General features: G+C 35.0%; 1 protein-coding gene and 1 long non-coding RNA gene across 5 annotated transcripts in view; one reads left to right on the top strand and one right to left on the bottom strand.

The window, feature by feature from the left end:
• Window positions 1–25: 25 nt before the first annotated feature.
• On the top strand, window positions 26–19,043 carry ZNF146 (zinc finger protein 146). 4 transcript variants are annotated; one of them, XM_025040552.1, is made up of 4 exons: window positions 79–126; window positions 1,844–1,898; window positions 8,268–8,502; window positions 15,982–19,043. In XM_025040552.1, the coding sequence occupies exon 4, from the start codon at window positions 16,765–16,767 to the stop codon at window positions 17,641–17,643; it is 879 nt and encodes a 292-aa protein (XP_024896320.1). In that variant the 5' UTR covers window positions 79–126; window positions 1,844–1,898; window positions 8,268–8,502; window positions 15,982–16,764; the 3' UTR covers window positions 17,644–19,043. The 4 variants fall into 4 exon arrangements, with proteins under 4 accessions (XP_015454141.1, XP_024896320.1, XP_024896322.1 ...); XM_015598655.2 differs by lacking the exon at window positions 1,844–1,898 and having other exon boundaries at window positions 26–126; window positions 8,406–8,502; window positions 15,982–18,962; XM_025040554.1 differs by lacking the exon at window positions 1,844–1,898 and having other exon boundaries at window positions 108–126; window positions 8,412–8,502; window positions 15,982–18,962.
• LOC107196547 overlaps window positions 13,272–20,703 on the bottom strand; it is a 38,483-nt gene continuing 31,051 nt past the window's right edge. The window contains exon 3 of the long non-coding RNA XR_001517979.2: window positions 13,272–15,417. This is a non-coding gene — a long non-coding RNA (uncharacterized LOC107196547). The remainder of the gene's footprint in view (window positions 15,418–20,703) is intronic.

The following is a 20,703-nucleotide window of genomic DNA, read 5'->3' as shown; positions in this document are numbered from 1 at the left end:
TCGCAGGGGCTTGTGGGAGTTCTCAATAGCCCTCGGAGTGCGCAGGCGCAGCGCACCGAGTGGACATTTTGGTCTTTGTCCGTGGGTCAGTCCGGCCCCTGGGTCCACGTGGCGCGAAAGTAGGAGGTGGGATGTGGGCGTCTTGGGCCGGTCGGGTCCGGGAGGTTGAGGGGGAGGGTTCCGGGTTAAAAGGAGTGCGGCACGCGGGAGGGGAGTGGGTTTAAGAGCTTTTGGCCTACGTGCGGGGTGGGGCTGGGGGCCTCTGAGGAGGGTTCGAGCGTGTGTGACCCTGAGTTTGACCGCGTTTGACCGGATATTTGAGGTTATTGAGTGGAGAAACTGGGTGCAGGATTGTGTATGGTGCATTTGAGAGGTAGCTATACGAGACCAGCATTGAAGTAATAACATTTGAGCCGCACTTTTCTTGTCGAAAGTGCTGATGCTAACGGTGCCATCTTCCTGGAGCATCTGTTTTACTTGAAGATTTGAAGAGGGGCAGAAAGCTAAGTGGTAAATAGTTTAAAGATGGAATTTTATATAAAAACGTATTTTTAAAAACTGGGGTAGAATGTATATTACCATGATTTCATTTTTCTTTAAACAACCCAGAATTTTTCAAAGGAACTTTTTGTTTGAGTCAGCCTGCTTCATCCAGTCGCAAATCCCCAGATCTTTTAGATAATTAAATAGGGCTGCTGTTAAATCCTAGACTAAATATCAGCGTTATACTTTGAGAAGCAGTGTCCATATAGTGCAGAAAGCCCAGAATTAGGGAGTTAGGGGTTTTTGGTCATAGGTTAGGCACAATTATATTCGTTCTTTGAACAAAGCTTAGTTGCTGGACTGTTTATCCATCAGTCTGGACTACGTTCTAGGTGTCCTAATTCCTAAATGAATCGAGGTGTTCTCAGATTGTACGGATTTTGTGAAGTAATGAAGAAAATTCTCTTTGCAAAGATGCTTTTTCTAAGGAATTCACCCACAGTCATCCTTCACATAATTTTATATAATAAGTTAGTTATTGGGTACCAAATTAATATGTACAAATCAGTAGCCTTCAAATAGACAAACAATAGTTAGAAGACAGACAAAAACCACTATTTATAAGAGCAATAAAATATAATATTGAGGAAAAAATTAAGAAATAGGAAGAACTATTAGTAATTTTAATACTACTGAGAGACATAACATGAGAATAGATATACCAAGTAGTAGGAAGATGGTCATAAAGAAGTGTGTGCAAACCTAAGTAAATTTATTAATTTAATGAGATCTTAAAGTATATAGTTTTTTTTTATTTTCTTTTGCAACTAGATAAGCTGATTCCACACTTCATGTGGAAAAATAGACAAACAAGAAGAGCCAGTAAAACTGAAAAAGAAAAATAGTTGCGGTGTGGGTAGGTGGGAAGCCCAAGGGTAACATGTTTAAAATATAAATCCTCACAAATTAGTTTAGTGTTAGTATTAGCATGAAACTGGCCTAAGAAGGGCAATTTGGCAATATCTATAATAACTACAAAAGTATTTTCTTTTTGACCCATCTATTTCCATTTGGAAATTAATCCTACAAATGTACCTGCATTTGCAGGAAATGATAACAATCACAAGGTTGCTCTTTGAATTTTGTTCATATTAAAAGGTTAAAGTATGTATTCAAAAATTAAAGGTTTTTTGTTTTTTGTTTTTTGTTTTTAAGGAGGAAATAGTCCATGGAGCCAGACTGCTTCTGTTAACTCATTCCTCTGTCACTTTGTAACTAAGTGACCTTAGGCAGGTATTAAACCTTGTGCTTCAGTTTCTCATCTAGTAATGTAGAAAAAATAATAGTATTTGATTCACAGGTTGATTGTGCAGATCGTGGAGTTCTAAGTTCTAAGGAATAGTGCCTCGTATGTAGTAAGTACTGGGTAAATGTTAAATAGTGATGTTATTACTAATTGCAAAGTAACACTTCATTAGAACAAGTACAGGCATTTGTACTGTTCCTGGTGGAAATTTCTGAAAGATTCACATGTATAGATGTTCTCATTTATATTTTAAAACATTTTTTAGGGAGGACATTTCTTTTTATAACTAGAGTGAGGAGATTAGCTTTCTGCGTTTAAGTTACGTTGATCTTAGAAACTCATCACCACTGCCGTCATTAAGTTTGTTCTTTGTTTTCTATGGTAGTTACTTTTCATGGTTCCAATTTCAGAACCTCTGATATTTTTTCAAAAACCCCAATTGTGACCCTTTTTTTGGCCAGAATATGTAGGAGGTGATCTTCAAATTGCATAATATCAGGAGAGACATACTATATGATTGGTCTACCATTAATGATTATATTTTTCCCCTTCTTGTGACCAACTTGTAATGTGTATGGTTTTAGTTTGGTATCATAAAAATGTCCATTCCCCTTCAGTCATTTAATAGATGGTTTAGCATCAATAAATAATTCTTGGCTGAATCAATAATTTCTTCAGGTGTTGCAAAGTGATGATTTTTTAGTTTCTTCATTCCTCTTACATTTATTTGATTACTACCTCAAATCATGTCAAAATTTTCCTGGCTTTTTCTTCTGTAAGCATCATTTTAAAGTTGTGTTCTAATAATAGCAGCTAGTTTACTTTGTGACACTTACACTATCACAGTTTTAGCTCAGGGACGCTCCTTCATGCTGCCTCCTGTCTCATTTTGACATGCCAGCATTTAACTTTTGAGAGCTTGCTTGCACTCTAGGCCCACCTTGTACCTTCCCTCCCAGACTTGGAAATGGCCATGTCTCCTTTTGTTGGAGAATCATGTTAGTGACCAAGATCTGGATGCTGGATATTTTCATTGCTGCAGGGGTAACATTATTTCAAGGCCATTTCAGTGACATAGAAAATCTATTTTTAAAAACCATAAGTTCATATTAGTATTTCTAATTCAATATAAATACTGCAGTATAATAATTAGCTCCTAACTGTATTTCATAGTATACATTTTGAAACCAGTTAATATAAGTACTTATTTTCTTTGCTTTGTCCTACAATGTAAAGAAAATGGTTTCAGAATAACAATACTGATACCAACTCATTTCCTATTTGCCCCTAAAATACTCACCAGAGGCTCTGAGATAACTTGTGGATTACAACCCTAACCTTACCCCAAAGATTGCCATGAAGTATCTCATTTCTATTATTATTTCATATTGCTCTAGTATATCGATAGTCTTTGGAAACAAATGACATCCTTCTATTTACAGCATTCTGTTTTTAGTAGTGGTATTTCCATTTACAAAATATAGTAATTCTCAATTGCTGAAAATGTCAAATCCTAGAAATCAGCATTTCTGCATGACGTTAAAGCTGGCAGGAAGCTGCACTTTTTTCTCTAAATGGGAGGGGTTAATAGTAACCATACACACGCTGTATCATGTGAAAAATTTCTTTGTAGCTATTTTTGTCCATAGAAAGCATACCACTCAAGATGTGTAATCAGAGTTCTCTGTTCTTAAGTCATTTGAAATACTTTCTTTGAGGAATTACGTTACCAAGTTAATGTACAGTTGGGTTCGTTTCAGTTTGTCTTCAAGTTCAAGGACTGCTTTTAAAAAAAATGAATTTGATTATTTAGAAAAGTAAGTAATCCAATTCTGATTAACCAAAAAATGCATTTCAGAGACATCTCATCTCATTCTACTCCGTTCCCCATCACATTCTTTGTCTCAAGTATATTTTCTTGTTTGTTTCTTGTTTATCAAGGGGATTTTTTTTGTTTGTTGGGCCACTAATATATGTTTATTCTTCCCTCCTATCTCCTACCCTCCTTACATAAATTCCTTCCTTTCTTCACTTTAACAATATGTCCTGGAGATCTCCTTTCTTAATCATCTTTTTTTTAACTGCTGAATATGTAAGATGCTATAGTGTGCATGTACTGTAGATTGAACTGTTGGATGTTCTGTTGTTGGACATTTGGATTGTTTCCAATCTTAATTGGAATAATTTTTATAGAGTTTTATTTATCATATTTATTATTTTTTTCATATTTATATTTTTAATCTATTTAGAGTTTATCCTGGTATAGGATATTAGGTGTGTATCCAGGTTAATCTTTTTTTATTAGCTATCCAGTTCTTTGAACAGCATTTATTAAACTGTCTTAGCTTTACTATTTGAAGATTCCATTTTGATCGTATAATAAATTCTCATATGTATTAGGTCTGTTTCCGAACTTTATACTGTTTTCTATCTTCTAGTCTATATTCGTGTACCAATATTTATCTCTTTATTATTGAGGCTTTATAATTTTTTTCATTATCATAGCTAGTCTTTTATCATTTGGCTTTTACAGTTTTCTAGCTATTTTTGCGTATTTGTTTCTCTGTGTAAACTTTGGAATCAACTAGTCTAGTTCTGGGAAAAGAAAACCTCATTTTTATTGGTATTTTATTAAACTTATAAAATAACAGGGGAAAAGGACATTAGATCTTTATGATGTTAAATATTCCTATCTATGTACATGATTACTCCTACCCATGTACAACTTCCTTTTGGGCCCTCAGGAGTGTTTTCAAATTTACTTCATATAGGTTTTAGGCACTTTTTACTAAGTTTACTTCTAGATACTTGATATTGTGAATGGAGTCGTGTTATATATGAAGCTTGTTGATGTCTATAAATTAGTTTGTTTCCCTGCTTAACTTACTGAGCAATTGTTTATAATTAAATTATAATTAGGCAGTGAGCATCCTATCTTTATTTGGAATTTAACAGGAATGTCTCCAATGTTTTCACATTAAATAAGATGCTGGCTTTTGTGGTCGGATATAGATTATGATTACCTGTATAGATATAGATTACTCATGCTGCCTGGGTCTCTGGAGATGTGAGTAGAAACAAAAAGTTTAAGGCTGAGGCCACTGCTGTGCCTCAGATGCAACAACCAGGAAAGATCACATTAACCACGGAAACAAAAAGGTCTCCAAATTCTGATTCTGCAGTCTTTAAACAAAAAAAATCAAACAACAAAAATAAGATAACCAGTAAGATGTCCATTCCTATTCTGTTTTTTCTTTTCCCTCCTTTTTCTTTACTCAGTTCTTCTCTTTATCTTTTGTGTTCTTTTTGTAGCTTTGCTTGTTTCTTAAAATTTTGTGTCTTTTAAAAATCTCATTTTGTTGATGTTGTTACTTTTTTATGTGTTTTGTGGCAGTATCTTTCAGATGAATTTATTTTTCATATAAGTTAAATTATGCTGTTCATTTTCACTGTTTCTTAGAGTATCCTTATATGGACACAGATTATTTTGTATTACTCATGTTTGTATGAGATAGATTGTCCTAGACAAGTACCAGGAAAGAGGAGGCATAGTAGCATTCTATGCTTCAAAACTCGTGCCTCTTTTAGTTTTTAAAGTAAGGGACTTGTGCACCTTCCCTGGCTTGGTGACCCTAATGTGGTTGAGGCCAACTTCTATCTCCAACTCTGTTTCCTGTAATTCTTCATAGTACTTGCTTTTTAGGATGATGTATTCAGTATTAGAAGTTGCTAAATCTGAGGATGCCCCACTCCCGTGTACAGCAGGTCCTAGAATAATGTCATTTCTTTCAGTGTCCTTTTGTTATAATGTTGATGAAATGCCATAGGAACTGAACCTCTTGTTTATGTTGATTAGTCAGTGGTAAAATTGGTTTCATGATGCATTGTTTCACTTAAAGTCATAAAACCTATTGATGACTTATTGTACTTTTTAAGCCTGCTCTTTCTGCTTACTCCTGCAGTCCTTTTCTGTTTAGTCTTGTTTTTGCTTTCATCAATTTCCTCTTAAGGTGAGGCCTACTCATTCTGTAAGGGAATATTAGCTGCAGATTTTTGAACTTTGAATAGAATCCTCCTCAGCATTTCCAGTATTTTCTAGGCTTCTTTGCAACTTCCTTTTTAAGCCTCCCTGTTTTGGGCCTGCCTTCGGCAGAGGTGCATGGAATTTGGAAGTTTTTTTGTCCCTAGTTTTGTTGTTCATTATTAGACTCAGTTACAACAGTTCTTACTCAGGGTAAATCCCTCATTCTGAGAATGAATATTTGCTAGTTATTTCTGAGATCTGTAATGTCAAGGACTTCTCACCATTGTCTAGTTTTTCTTGCTACATGTATCACACTATTGTGGTTCATGTACCACCTCTGTTATTTTGGGTGTTTTAGGCCACATTTACATATAATTTAGAGTTAACATGTATTCTCTCTACTAGTTTCATTAAAGAGGTAGGGTTATGGATCGGCCAGTTGGTGTTATTTCCCCGTTATCCATCCTTCCTTCCGTCCGTCCGTCCGTCCGTCCGTCCTTCCTTCCTTCCTTCCTTCCTTCCTTTCCTCCCTCCCTCCCTCCCTCCCTCTTTCCTTCCCTTCCCTTCCCTTCCCTTTCCTTTCCTTTCTTTCTTTTTACTTTGTTCTAATTTCTTTCTGGGAGTCAGGGTTAAGGGCTTGTTTTTCCTAAAGTGTCAAGGCACTTTTCATTTTTGGTTTAACTTTTTCATTAATAATGATGACCATTAGGAGCCCTGGGCTGTATCTATAAATGCGTTAGGTGTCAGGAAAGGAGATTAATTACAACAGCTGACATAAACAATCAATCTTGTAACACAACTATGCTGACAGCCCTTATCTCCCTCCCCGCTCCCACCCCACTAGTAAGCACTAGTCTATAGTCCTCTGGTAACCACTAACCTATAGTCCATGTCCATGAGTCTCTGATCGTTTGTCTGGCTCATTTGTTGCTTTTAGGTTTATATCCCACATAAAAGTGATATCATGTGATTTTCAACTTTTTCTGTCTGGCTTATTTCATTTAGCATGATTATTTCAAGGTCCATCCATGTTGTCACAAATGGCAGTATTTCATCTCTTCTTATGGCTGAGTAATATTCCGTTTTATATACGTACCACAGCTTCTTTATCCAGTCATCTATTGTAGGACACTTCCGTTGCTTCCATGTCCTGGCCATTGTGAATAATGCTGCTATGAACATCGGTATGCAAGTATCTTTTTGGATATGGGTTTTCAGGTCTTTTTCCCGTTATTCTTGATGTTTTCTATGGTTTTCAAAAAGGAGAAGTATTTGAAAGATTTAAAACTAAGCAGCCACAATGCTCCTGTGATCCTTTTTCTTGCCTCCTTGATTATCAGTGTTCCTAGGATTCTGTTTGTCCTTGACCATCTTCTTCACAGATTGTCTATATTCTCTGTAAGCAATCACAGTTACATTCCATCTGTTCCTTGAGCAGCAGGATATTCTGACAACTGACATATACCCATTTTGATTCTAGGCCTATTCTGAGCTCAACTACATATGCAAAAATGGATCTATCTGCTTATGTGTTCCTCAGAAACCTGACACTATCCAGAATATCAAACTTGATCTCCTTCCTCTCACAGATTGTCTTTAGCCAACTCACCCTCTCTTGTTTCTCTCTGTGTACATCACTGTGTACATTAAGCCTTCCATCTCTGCCACACCACAGTACAAATTGGTGACAAAGCTCTTTCAACATAGTATACATAGTGTGTATGTAAATAGTAATTTAAGCTTTTTTATAGAATTTGGCTTTTTAAATATGATTTCAACATTATAGAAAAGTTGGAATAGTACAGAGAAGTCTCATTATACCTTTTACCCAAATTCACCAATCATTTACATTTTGTTTTTCTACAACCACAGTATAGTAGTTAAACTCAGAAAATTGCTATTATTTAATCCGGTCCACATTCAGATGTTGTCATTTGTCCTAATAATGTTCTTAAAAATGTTTTTTTGAGTGAATGGAAGAACATGTATATACAGGACATTTCCAATATGTAGTTTTCCTTAGAGTTTAATTTAAACAAAGTAAATATTAGGATTCCAGGAAAACTTTTTTGAGTTTTTATTCCTGACTGTTAGAACAACTTCCTACACATTTAGCTTAATTCCAATAGGCATGTGTTGTTACAGTTATAGATGAGAGTATTGAATTCATCCAGGAATAAGGGCTACAGTTAAAATCCCCTCAGGAATCTATGCAGGAGTGTGGTGCCAGAGAACAGTAGCAACTAGTCAGGTAAAGTATGAACATCTTTCTTATGTAACTAAAATTCTGAAAGTGAATTCCTCCCCCCCCCCGATTTCAAGATGTGTGGAGGCTTAAATGGTTTGATGAATATTGCTTTGATATTCAGGATTCAAATAGTCTTAGTCTCTCTGCTCATATAATTGTACTTTAATTTTTAAGGCAAAAGGTCATTACTTTGTTCTTTTTCATAGGGCCGCTTCCTTGTGCACCCCTGGAAACTGCACCTTCCTCATCCTTCAGAAGGTCCTGAGGCCCCAGGGCTCAGCCTGAGTTTTCGGAGGGTACTTTGGCCCCAGCATTAACATTCTAGTGCTGTGTCATTTCCCCAGTAACAGGTTGTAGACTGACTAAACTGTATGTGATCCTCTGTTGGAGCAAGAAGACAAACTGGATGGTGGAGAAGGAAGTGGAGAAGAAATTGTCCAGGTGAGTGAATGATAACCAGACAAGTTACAGTTGTTCAGTCAGTATTGATACCTCTGAAAGGTTTTTAAGGATGTTTTCTTGTAGGCTGTATTCTTGGAATATCACTTGGTATGAATTCTTAAGATATTTGAGTGACATTTCTAGTCATCATTTTTTTGGTTTCAGTACCCTGCTTCTTTAATTAGGTTGTAGAGGACCAGGTGCCCCTCTTATCTCTAATCTGGATGTCCACATTCGTATTTCTTTGTACTGTCTGTGTGATCGTTCTCTCTTTCATTGTTACCCTCAGTCTCATATCCCGCGATGTGTATAGACTCTTTCCTTATGTATTGTCTTTTACTGGTTTTAAGTCTTTACATATTGTCTGACAGGTTTCTTTTTATTATTTTGCGCTTTCTCATTCTTTCAGTGGTTAAATGCCTCAGAATTATATTTTACATCTATGATGATACTTCCTGTTGTCTTCTTATTCACCTCCCCCATTATACATCAATAAACTCTGCTTCCCTCTCTTCCTCCTCTGTATACCTCTTTCAGTTGTTGCCTTAGAAATCAGTTCTGCCTTTCTGTTATGTGGGCATGTGTGTATGTGAGTGTGAGAGAAAGAGAGAGAATGTATGTATCTGTATTTTTTTAATATAATACTTGAACTTGTAAAAAATTTTGAACAATAAAGAATGAAAAAGCCTTTTCTTACCTCTAAGCCTCAGTCCTACACTTTTTCAAAATGCAGTTACTTTTATGAGTCACATCTGTCCTCCTCAAGGCAATCTGTGAATGAGCCAGCATATGTTATATATTTGCTGCAAATATGAATATATAAAAGTCTTCTGTTTTCCTTTTCATATAAATAATGGTTGTATGTATTCTATTGTGTATGTAGTTTTTTTTTCTTGGAGAGATTATCTATATAATTTATTTAACCTGTTTCCTATTAATAGCCATTTAGGTTGTTTCCAGGCTTATGCTATTGAGGACACAAGTGCATTTACTTGTTTATATTGCTTTGCAGAAATATGCAGATACAACTAGGTAATAATTTACTCTTTAGTGGAAATACTGGGTCAAAGTTATGTTTATAGATTTGATAGAAATAAGCACATTGTTCTCAAAAGAAGTAAACCAATTTACATTTCTACCAATGTGGTATATTCATATATTCAACAAGTACTTAGTGAATGATATGTATTAGGCACTATTTCAGATACTAGAGAAATGTCAGTGATCAGAGCAGTCAAAAATTCCTCCCTCCTGAGTCCTGTATTCCAGTTTGGGAAGACAACTTTGAATAAATAAGTAAAAAATATATTCTATAAGATGGTAGTGAATTAAGGAGAAAAATAAAGGAGAAATGGCATTTGGAGGGCCAGTTGGTCAGGGAAAGGTCAGTAAGAGGGTGACATTTGTAAAAAGATCTAGAGTGTGAGAGCAGGGCATTTGGTATTTAGTGGAAGAGTATTCAGCCAGAAGAAACAAAAAGTGTTAAAAACTCTAAGGTTGAGCTTGCTGGTCTAGAAATAGTGCTCAGGGCAGTGGGCTGGAGCAGGGTGAGTGAGCAAAAGGGAGTAAGAGTATGTTTGGTTAGATAACAGGCCAAATCATAGACTTAGGCCTTTGATCTCAGTGATTTGGGAGACCATCAAAGAGTTTTGAGCAGAAGAGTGATAAGATCAGAATTACATTTCTGCTGCAGTATAGAAAATAAGGTATGGGCTGGGGGCAAGACTAGGAGATTAGTTGGAGGCTATTGCAGTAATCTAGATAAGAAAATAGTAGTTAAGCTAGAGACCAGTCAGATTCTTAAGGATTGGGTGATAGATTGATTATATATATGTCGGTTATGAGAGAAGAGTCCTTGATGATTCCAAGGTTTTAACTAAAATAGACTGAGTTATTTACTGAGAGAGGAATACTTTAGGAAGTTTGGAGATAGAACAAGAGTTTTCTTTTGGAATTGTTAATTGAGACATGTCTACTGATCACCTAAGTCAGATAGGCAGTTGGATATACAAGTCAGGAATTTAGGGAAATGGAAAGTTGTGACCATTTCTGCTTTGCTATACCTTCAAGCTGTTTTATAAAATGATGGTGTTTCTACATTTCCCTGCCTACCATTTTTTTTCCTACCTGTACTTTTCCTACTCTTCAGGGATGCCAGTGGGCCCACCATACCTCCTGTATTCAACCAACATACTTGGATTCTGTTGTTACAAACAGAGAGATGGTGATTTGACCCTTGAGGCTGGGCCTTATGTTTTTGGAGAGCATTGTGCATGAGAGCTCTTTTAAAAATAGCAGTGACACTGCCTACTCACATCCTTTTTCATAAGACGTTAGAATTATAGCTAATTCCTACTCTTACCAACAGTTTAGTTTTTTTTTTTCTTTTTTTTTTTTTGGTTCCTCTTTTTTCCTTCAAAGACATGAAAAGTGGACAGAAATGTCTTTATTAAACTATTTTAGAAGGAAGTATCTATTTATGTTTGTCACCCCTCTAAGAATTCTCTCCTACTTCTGCTTTATTGATGCTTTAATGACCTGAGGTGTTGCTTTTTCTTTCTAAGTGTTTCCTCATCTTTTGCTTTTATTTCTTTTTTCTTCTATCCTCTTACTGGAGGTGGCTCCTAGAACACTATATTCTGCCTTTCCTCCTTCCTTTTATAAATTAATTCCTAGAAAAGACCCATTCATTCTGAAATAATAAGTAACTCTTTATAATATTTTCAGTTTGGCAGCTCCAGCCTTTTCATCTTGCTCGCCATCATTTTATCTCTTTACAGGATAAACAGCTGTCTGACTGACTTCATTCTCATTTTGTCAGACAATGAAATCATTAATATCCTATCCATATTAGAAATTTCAGCTCATTATTTTCAGGTCCAGAGATCACTTCAAAACAATTTTAGATTATGTTGATTATTTCTTTTCTCATGTGATATGGTTACTCAAGCCTTTAAAGAGATAAACTTCAAACTAACCAAGAAATGCCCTATCTATTCAGGTGCTACTGAACATTTAAACCTGTTACTTCTTTTATTGATTTCTCATCTGATTGTTCATGCTACTTAACATTTTCCATAGAAGTTCAGAAGACTCTAGTTAATACTTATATTTTTATATTTTGATATGTTGAGTCTATATTATGAACCTGTTGAAAGGAAGGCCCTACTGTCTCCAGTTTTGATTACATATGAGGTACTTTTTAAATAATGTATGAATTGTTGTGGAAGGATTTGTTAATTTTTCAATTTTTTTATATTATGAATATTTTCAAAGATTAACATTGAAGAGTACAGTGATCTTTTATATGCCCATCACATAGAGTCAATAATTAATATTTTACCACATTTGTTTTTTTATGTGTCTGTATCCTTATGCATGCGTATTATGTGTGCTGCAACACCATGACACTTCACTCCTAAAAAATTAAGTATGCATTTTCTAAAAATAATGGCATAACCAAAATACTATTAGCGTACCTTAAACAGTTAGCCATAATGTCCTAAATTATGTAATATTCAGTCACTATTTCCCAAATTATTTCCCAATACCTTCTGTAACATTTTTTTAAAATGCCAGAATGCAGTCGAAGTTTAAACTTTGGATTTGGTTGTCTTTTTTGTTTTTGTAGTCTAACCTTTCTTTCCCTCCTTCCTCCCTGCCTTGATATTGCCCCTCATATTTAAAAAATATTTATTCTCAGCCATTCAAGGAAAAGAATAGAGCCATTAATGCAGTCCAGCATCCCAAGCTATAGTTAAGATGTTAAGACTTAGCTACATACAAATTTGGGTTTACAAGTATATGAAACACTTATTTTAGAAAAGTGAATCTGATTGTGATTAGGAGTTCAGGCAATGATGTTTATAAGTAAAAGACAAGATTGGAGAAGTTTTTTTAGGAGCATGTTACTGGACCTGCTTCTAGGAAATTTTATAGATTCTAAAGTTAAAATATAGAAGAGATCCGGCTAAGTCAAAGAAAGACATGAATGTGATGTACATAAAATGTGACTCCTTGGTTGCACATTTAACATGCTTGGCAAGCTCTTCCTCAGGGTTTGTGAACTTGTTTAATTTCTGCTTAGAATACTCTTTCTCCAGATAATCTGTAAGGATCACTCTCTTCCTTCATGTCTTGAATCTTGCCTTCTCAGAGGGCTCTCTATCTAAAATTGAAACTCCTTACCCCTTTCGTAATTTTTTCCCTTAGTAGTTTTAACTTTTTAACAACTCATCTCATTTATTTATTTGTTCTCTGTCCACTAGAATGTAAACTTGTTGAAGGCAGAGAATTCTGTCAATTTTGTCCAATGCTGTTTATCCGTAGAGCTTAGAACTGTGCCAGGCACATATTAAGTAGAAGAAAAGGTATTTGTTGAATGAATAATGGTAAGTGTTTTGAGTAGCACTTCTCAAACTTTTTGGTCTCTTTACATTCTTTTTTTTTTTTTTTTTTTTAAATAACAGCTTTGAGATATGAATCACACAACATAAAATTCATCTTTTTAAGATGTACAATTCAGTGATTTTTAGTATATTCACGAAGTTGTGCAGCCATCACCGCTATTTCAGAACATTTTCATCACCACTAAAGGAAACTCCGATACCCATTAGCAGTAATCTTTATATTCTTAAAACTTGAGGACCCCCAAAGAGCTTTGGTATATGTGGACTTTAGTGATAATTTACCTTATTTAGAAGTAAAATTGAGAAACTTTAAAAAATATACATTAATTTGTTTAACACAAATAATAATCCCATTACATGTAAACTTAAATCACTTTTATTTCTTAATAAAAATAAGTTTTCCAAAATAAAAGAAGTTAGAAGACTGGCATTGTTTTGCACATGTGTAAATATCTTTATTCTGGTTTAATAGAAGACAGTTGGATTCTCATTTCTGTTGTTGTAACCTGTTTTGGTTGAAATATATTAAAAAATTGTGGCTTCATACAGATGTAGTTAGAAGAAGTATTTTAATACCTTTTTCAGGTAATTGTGGATATTCTTTGGTACTCCACCAACACTTGACAGTGGTAATTTTTTCAAGCTTAGCCTCAATGCGGAATTTGAAACTATTTCAGATACTTTCATTCTTTTACTTAAAATCCATGTCTTAAACTTTTTGTTTGTCTGACACTTTGAATGGATCTCTTAACCATTCAGGATTTTGTAACATCATGCATTGGTCATTTGAGTTATGCAGATCTTTAAAATGTTGACATATCTCATTATATAATATCAAAACATCAGATTTTGTTAACAGCACTACCAATCTCATTAGAAAGGTCTTTTAAGAGTTTAGAAACTATCAATCTCATGGAGGATACTGATTTTCCAGAATTTTAATTTTTGCTTGAAAACTCAAATTTTATCATTGACAGTGTGTGCTGTCAGTTTTTCTTTTAAAGAATTGTCTTCATTTTGTCTGAAGAAAGTACCAAGCAATACCCAAGTCTGAATAATCATTTTGTAAGGTGGTCATTTATTATTTAAAGCAAATTAATCGTGCCCATGAAAAAAGTGGCTAGTGTAACTCACAACTTAAATGATTTGCCCAAGTGTTTTTCCTTGAGACACCTATCATTCATTGGTGAACAAGAGAAATATATGTGTATGTGTATACTACTATATATATATTTATTATTCATTGTGCAAGGTATCAAGTGGGCCCTTTAAAGAGTCTAGAGATTCATGATGTAGATGAGTTTTTTATTCTTTGACTATTTCTTCTGATCAGTTTTCTCCTTTTGTTTTTTGGAACTTTTTTTTTTTTTACTTAGTTGTTAAACATATTACTTTGGTTTAGCCTCTGAATTTGTCATCTGAAAGCTTCTACCAGGAAGTGGTACTTATTACTCGTGCTTATATTTCATTGACCAAACAAGAGCCATTCCTGTTTCTTAGGGTAAAACAATATATTGTCTTTCTGCAATAAAGAGGCTGTTATCTACCTCACCTTCTCTACCCCTTCCCCACCCCCAGTCTTAATTTCTCAGGGAACTTTTTCTTTCTGTTTCTTGCTTTAAAAATCCTGTTATCGTTTCTCTGATAAAACATTTTCTCATAATCATTTGTGATTAGTTTCAGAGTTCTGTTTTTGTTTGCTTTTCTTTGCCTGTTTTTCCTTAGAGTTTCTTTTTTCTCTTGATATTGTGCTTTCATGTTAGTGGGGTTCCTCAAATGTGTGTGGAGTATTGGCTGCACAGTCATATTTAAGAATGATATGCTTGGGTGCTCCTAGTCTTCTGGTAGGCTTCAGTGCATAAAAAGTAAACGGCCTCATGGACCAAGGGTCTCCTCCTTGCAGAAGAGTTATACTGCCTTACTCTTAGAAACTTAGGTTTGGCCAGAGCCTTTGTTTTGGCAAAAGAAATGCATACAAGCAACAAGTATTATCTTGGAGAGGCATCCTAATGTGGTTTATCATGGGCCTTTTAGATTTTCCAGAGAAGGATGCTTTCATATCCTATTATCAGGTTTGTATACCTGGTTGCCAGCTTTTTTTTTTTTTTTTTTTGCCTCAGCTGTAGAATAGTGCCAAAGTTCTCACTATATTTTATATAGATTTAATCACATTGATTTCGGTATAGCACCTCTCCCCTGTCAACTCATTTGTTGGGTCCCCTGAGTCTGGAGCTTCTCTGATTAAATTTCTGCAAAGAATAGCGTCCATTTCATATAAGGGAGTGGTCCTTTGTCTTGGCAAGGAAAGTAGAGGTCTAACTGCACCTTATGTAATCTTTTTTCAACTCCTGTCCTTTATTTTTGTTTTAAGGCACTTGATTTCCTCCATCTTCTGAATCTTTTTGATATTTTGTGGCACAAATTGCCTTGCTTGACCTTGGCATCCTCTTCTGCAGTACTTCCGTTATTTGAACTTCCCCAGTTCTGTGTTGAAAATCTTCCTGTGCTTTACGTTATAAAAATAAAAAAAAAAAAAAATTAATATCTGTGTATCCCGATGTCTCCTATAATATCCCTTTCGTGAGTTTTGTGTTTTCCCTTTTGTCATTTAGTGGAGTTTTGGGAGGAAGCAGTTGTTGATTATCCCTTTCCCTTTCTTAGGCATCACAGGTTAGACTTTCAATTTTATGTGGTCATCTTTTTATCCTACTTATTAACTTCTCATTGTTACACTCAGTTGCTGAATTGTGAAATGAGAAAGAATAATCTAAGCTTTGTGTACCCTTGAATGTTAATTTTCTACCCAGATACCCTCCACAACAGTTTCCTTGTCAAAATTTAGTTGGAGACATTGGTTGTGAGGCGGCTTTTATATTGTGAAATGGGCTAGCAGAGTTAATCCCAACAATCAGAGTCTGAAATTTTTTTGCTAGTAATGGGAAATTCATAAATAATGATGATAACATAAAGCTAACATTTATTAAATGCTTATTTACCATTTGCCAGCCACAGTTCTAAACACTTTATACTTTAACTCCTCTAAATGATGATTGTTTGTACTCCATTTTAGAAGAAGCCTGAGAAGATGATGAGCAGATAAGAGAGGCAGGAAGACTTGGGAGGCAAGTTGTATCCACCTCCAGTAAAGTAAAGACTGAAGAAAAAAGGTGTGAATAGAAGAAAATTGGAAAAATACTTTTCTCTGATCTCAGACTTTGTATCTTTTAAGGCAATATCTTTTTCACCTTACCTAGAAAGAATTTGAAACAGTTTAGACTTACTTAATCATGAGGGACATTGTGTAGGAAAGAATCATCAATGTTTTTAGTTTGAAAATCCTATCACAGCTTACCTTTTATGGTAATAACTTTTAAGTGTAAATCAGTGTGGAAATGCCTTCAGTTAAAAAAAGTTGAATCCCATCTGATAACAGCATTTGTACTGGATTAGAAACTCTATGAATTTACTGAATGTGGAAAAACTTTCATTCACGTGTCACTCTTCAGTAGATGTAGAAATCAGGCTGGAGAGAAACCCTGTGCTTCTGAGGAAAATTGAAAAGCCTTTAGCTAGATGACAAATCTTACTGAGCAGAAGAAAATTTATACTGGGTAGAAACCAGTGAATGTAACAAAACTTGAGTATTAGAAAATTTACACTTAGAGAAACCTTTGAACTGAGTATGATAAAGTTTTCTCTCGAACCTTATCCCTTACTTTACCTTCGAAAGGTCACTCACAGGTTCTTCAGATGTAAGAAATGTGGAAATACCTTCAGCCAAAAGTAAATCCTCATTCATTAAAAAATTCATACCGGAGAAAAATCTTGTGAATGTGGGAAAGCTTCCATTCAGATGTCACACCTCAGTCAGCAGAAAATTTGTAGCGGGGAAAACCCCTTTGCCTGCAAGGTATGTGGGAAAGTCTTCAGCCACAAATCAAATCTCACTGAGCATGAGCATTTTCATAATAGAGAGAAACCTTTTGAATGTAATGAATGTGGAAAAGCCTTCAGCCAAAAGCAGTATGTCATTAAACATCAGAACACCCATACTGGAGAGAAGCTTTTTGAATGTAATGAATGTGGAAAATCCTTCAGCCAGAAGGAGAACCTCCTTACGCATCAGAAAATTCACACTGGAGAGAAACCTTTTGAGTGTAAAGATTGTGGGAAAGCTTTCATTCAGAAGTCAAACCTCATCAGACACCAGAGAACTCATACAGGAGAGAAGCCCTTTGTATGTAAGGAGTGTGGGAAAACCTTCAGTGGCAAATCAAACCTTACTGAGCATGAGAAAATTCATATTGGAGAGAAACCCTTTAAATGTAATGAATGTGGAACAGCTTTTGGCCAGAAGAAGTACCTCATAAAACATCAAAACATTCACACTGGAGAGAAACCCTATGAATGTAATGAATGTGGAAAAGCCTTCTCTCAACGAACGTCACTTATTGTACATGTGAGAATTCATTCAGGTGATAAGCCTTATGAATGCAATGTATGTGGGAAAGCTTTCTCTCAGAGTTCATCTCTTACTGTGCATGCGAGAAGCCATACAGGTGAGAAGCCCTATGGATGTAATGAATGTGGGAAAGCTTTCTCTCAATTCTCAACCCTTGCTTTACATTTGAGAATACACACAGGTAAGAAGCCGTATCAATGTAGTGAATGTGGGAAAGCTTTCAGCCAGAAGTCACATCACATTAGACACCAGAAAATTCATACTCATTAAAAACTCTGTGAATATCTTGAAAATTGAAAAGCATTCATGAGGAATTTACACCTCATAAGACAGAAATAATTCTGAAGCAAAGTCACAAATGACACAAAAGTTAAAAACTTATTGGACACCAGAGAAATTATACTGAAGAGAAAAAAAGACATTGTATTATAAAAATCCTGTGCCCAACAAAAAACCTACAGCAAAGGTAATGCCGAAACTCTTAGACACATTTCCACTAAATTGGGAATGGGAAACATGTTTGCTATCATTGCTGTCTGCATAGATCTGGAGATTGTCACCAATATAATAAGAAAAATAAGTTTTAAGTATTGTAAAGGAAAAGACTTTTGTGGTATTAATTTAGAACAAAAGAGATTCTGGAAGCATCTATGCATTTATTAGAATTTAGGATAGAAATGTCATCAGGAGGTGAGAAGAAAATGGGACTATTTTAAAAATGATTTGGAGCTAATTTGTCCTCCAAGGAAAAAAAAGAGACCATGAACTATATACAAAGGTAAGATCCATGGGGATTAAAAACAGGGATATGAAAAAGATATATACTAAAAATGGTTATGACCTTGGGAGTAAGGAAACATTCCTTATAATGAATTGAAAAATAGCAATTTTACTCTGAGTTTGTATGCTCAGGAAATATGTACCGGGCTATTTACTGTGGCATGATTTGTAGTAGCCATAAATTGGAAACAACTTAAATGCCCATCATGAATATAATGGGAAATGTTTATGATGGGATATTGTATATCTGTAAAATGTAACAAATGAGGTCTGCATGTATTACAGAGAAAGATCTCAAAAATGTTAAGAGGGAAGAAATGAAGTTGTAGTATGACCCATCTAATACCATGACATTTTTGTAAATTTGAATTAAACTTGCCTCACAAAATGCAGTACTATATATCAGTAATGGATACATATATGTGTGTATGTTTTTAAAATGATTTTGAAATGGAAGGATACAGACCAAATTCTTGATAGAGGTTGCCTGTGAAGAATGGAGAAGGGAAGGGATGAGTGTGGGAGGGGTGGACTGGGGATTGGATAAAGGGGATTTCATTTTTATATGTAAACATCCATTTCTCTTAAACACAAAAGAGACTAAGTAAATATATATATCAAAATATTGGATAGTTCTGGATTGTGGTATATGGATATCTTGTCTTATTTTTTGTACTTTTCTGTATTTTTAAATTTTCTCTAAGAATGGGGGTGAGGATGGGAATGCTGTACCTATAGAAATGTTGCTCAAATGGATTCATTCCCAATGAAATACTAAACTTTTTATAGAAAATATTTCTAAAATTTTATCAATGAGTGGATGGACTTGTTCTCTATGTAGTATGAAATTATCTATTTTATTAAAATTAAAAGTGACAGTATAATCCAAATGTGTTTATTTTTATGTGATATAGTGTACACTATATGGTCTGTCTTTACATTTCTTACATAATTTTGCAACATCTGAGTTTAGAAAATTTTAAGAACTTTTAGCTAAGGATACATGCACAGACTTCATAAAATTGGTCTTTTTAGGTAAGTTTTCTGGAATGTCAAATTTCCTATCATGTAAATATCCATGGGAACAGCATATGCAGTAAAAATTAAGTTTTTGATCATTTCATTTTAAAAAAGAAAACCATTTAACTTCCCAGTATTTCTACAATTAGAGTTAAATGGTAACTCCCGACTCTCAGTTTTAACCTGTGGACTATTTCATTCCCTTCGGTGCTTTGACAACCACCTTTTTGGTCCCCCCAGCTTTGTTGAGGTGTAATTAACAAATAAAATTTGTAAGATATTTAAAATGTACAATGTGATGATTTGATACGCATTGTGAAGGGATTTCCCCCATCAAGTTATTGTTTATTTCTTTTACAGAGGTGGAGAGGATGGGATGGTATGAGAAAAGTAGGCCAGACTGAACAGAATTCTGTTGTGTAAACCAGCCCTTCCTGAAGATGTTTTTTATTTAATTCCTCTTTTCAGTGTAACTTGGTATAAATGATGTTATTAAAGGTTTTCTTCAATAATGGTGAACATTAGCAATAATAGCATTTTGAGATTTTAAAAGCTGCTTTTAAAAAAGGTCTTGGGGGTGGCTCTATAGTGTAGTGGTTAGCACATCTACTTTACACACAGAAGGTCCTGGGTTCACATCCCAGGTGGAGCCACAGACCATACCCCAGGTGCACCAGGCCCTGGGTGCACACTACATGTGTGTGGGAGGAGATGCCCCGCCTTCAGAGATCCAGTTCTTAAGAGGAAACAGCAACATCCATAGGTCAGGGGTGGAAGTGGGGAGAGAGGAATTAAAGGTGGGGGGGGAGTAAAAGGTGTTAAATGCATTAAATGCCACAGCATTTACTGTGTATCTTTTATTTGCCTTTTTGGAGAAATGACCATGAATTATGTACTTATCTAAATGAAACAGTCCTTTCTAATACAGAGTTCTCCCACTACCTTTTTACAAAGAGCGTTACATACTAAATCTACTAAAGAACTGTACCAGATATTTGTGCACTATTTAAAAATTGCCTCCATTTATTATTATTTAGAAAGATTTTAGTCAAAAGATATTTTCTTAAACTACTTTTTTCTCCTTAGTCTCTATGGTTTACTTAGCTCTTACTCTACTCCTGTGTTTGTACAGCTTTGGCATCAACAGAATAAATCAGGCATTACCCAAAGAAAAAACCATAGCCTAGGACCTTCCTCTCCCAGCCAGCAAGACTGATAGTGTTGGCCGATAGAGGGAAGTTGAATCTGAAATTCAGAATCATTTTACTCAGCATGTCAGGAGGCAGGTGATCTGAATCCCCTAAATACATATCTTATTCCATCATAATTGGTAGATCGTAGATGTAAGTGACTTCAGTGTTGGACACCTGAATTGTCAAGATTTATAAGATCAATCTTGGTTAATCCTACATTGCCTGGATTCATAGTACTAGCTATTTCATACAATATCCAAAGCATGTGAGGGACTATAAAAGCCTTTTTTGTTTTTACCCCAAGTCCAGCAAAATCTCTATGAAGTGTTCTAATGCA

Source organism: Pteropus alecto, unplaced genomic scaffold (assembly GCF_000325575.1).
Source record: "Pteropus alecto unplaced genomic scaffold, ASM32557v1 scaffold281, whole genome shotgun sequence".
Lineage (NCBI taxonomy): Eukaryota > Metazoa > Chordata > Mammalia > Chiroptera > Pteropodidae > Pteropus > Pteropus alecto.
Note: the sequence above shows the minus strand (reverse complement) of the source record. Positions and strands in the feature narration are given on the sequence as shown.

What these genes read in the sequence shown, in the direction of transcription:
- ZNF146 (XM_025040552.1), top strand. Translation starts at nt 16,765, where the DNA reads ATGTCACACCTCAGTCAGCAGAAAATTTGTAGCGGGGAAAACCCCTTT.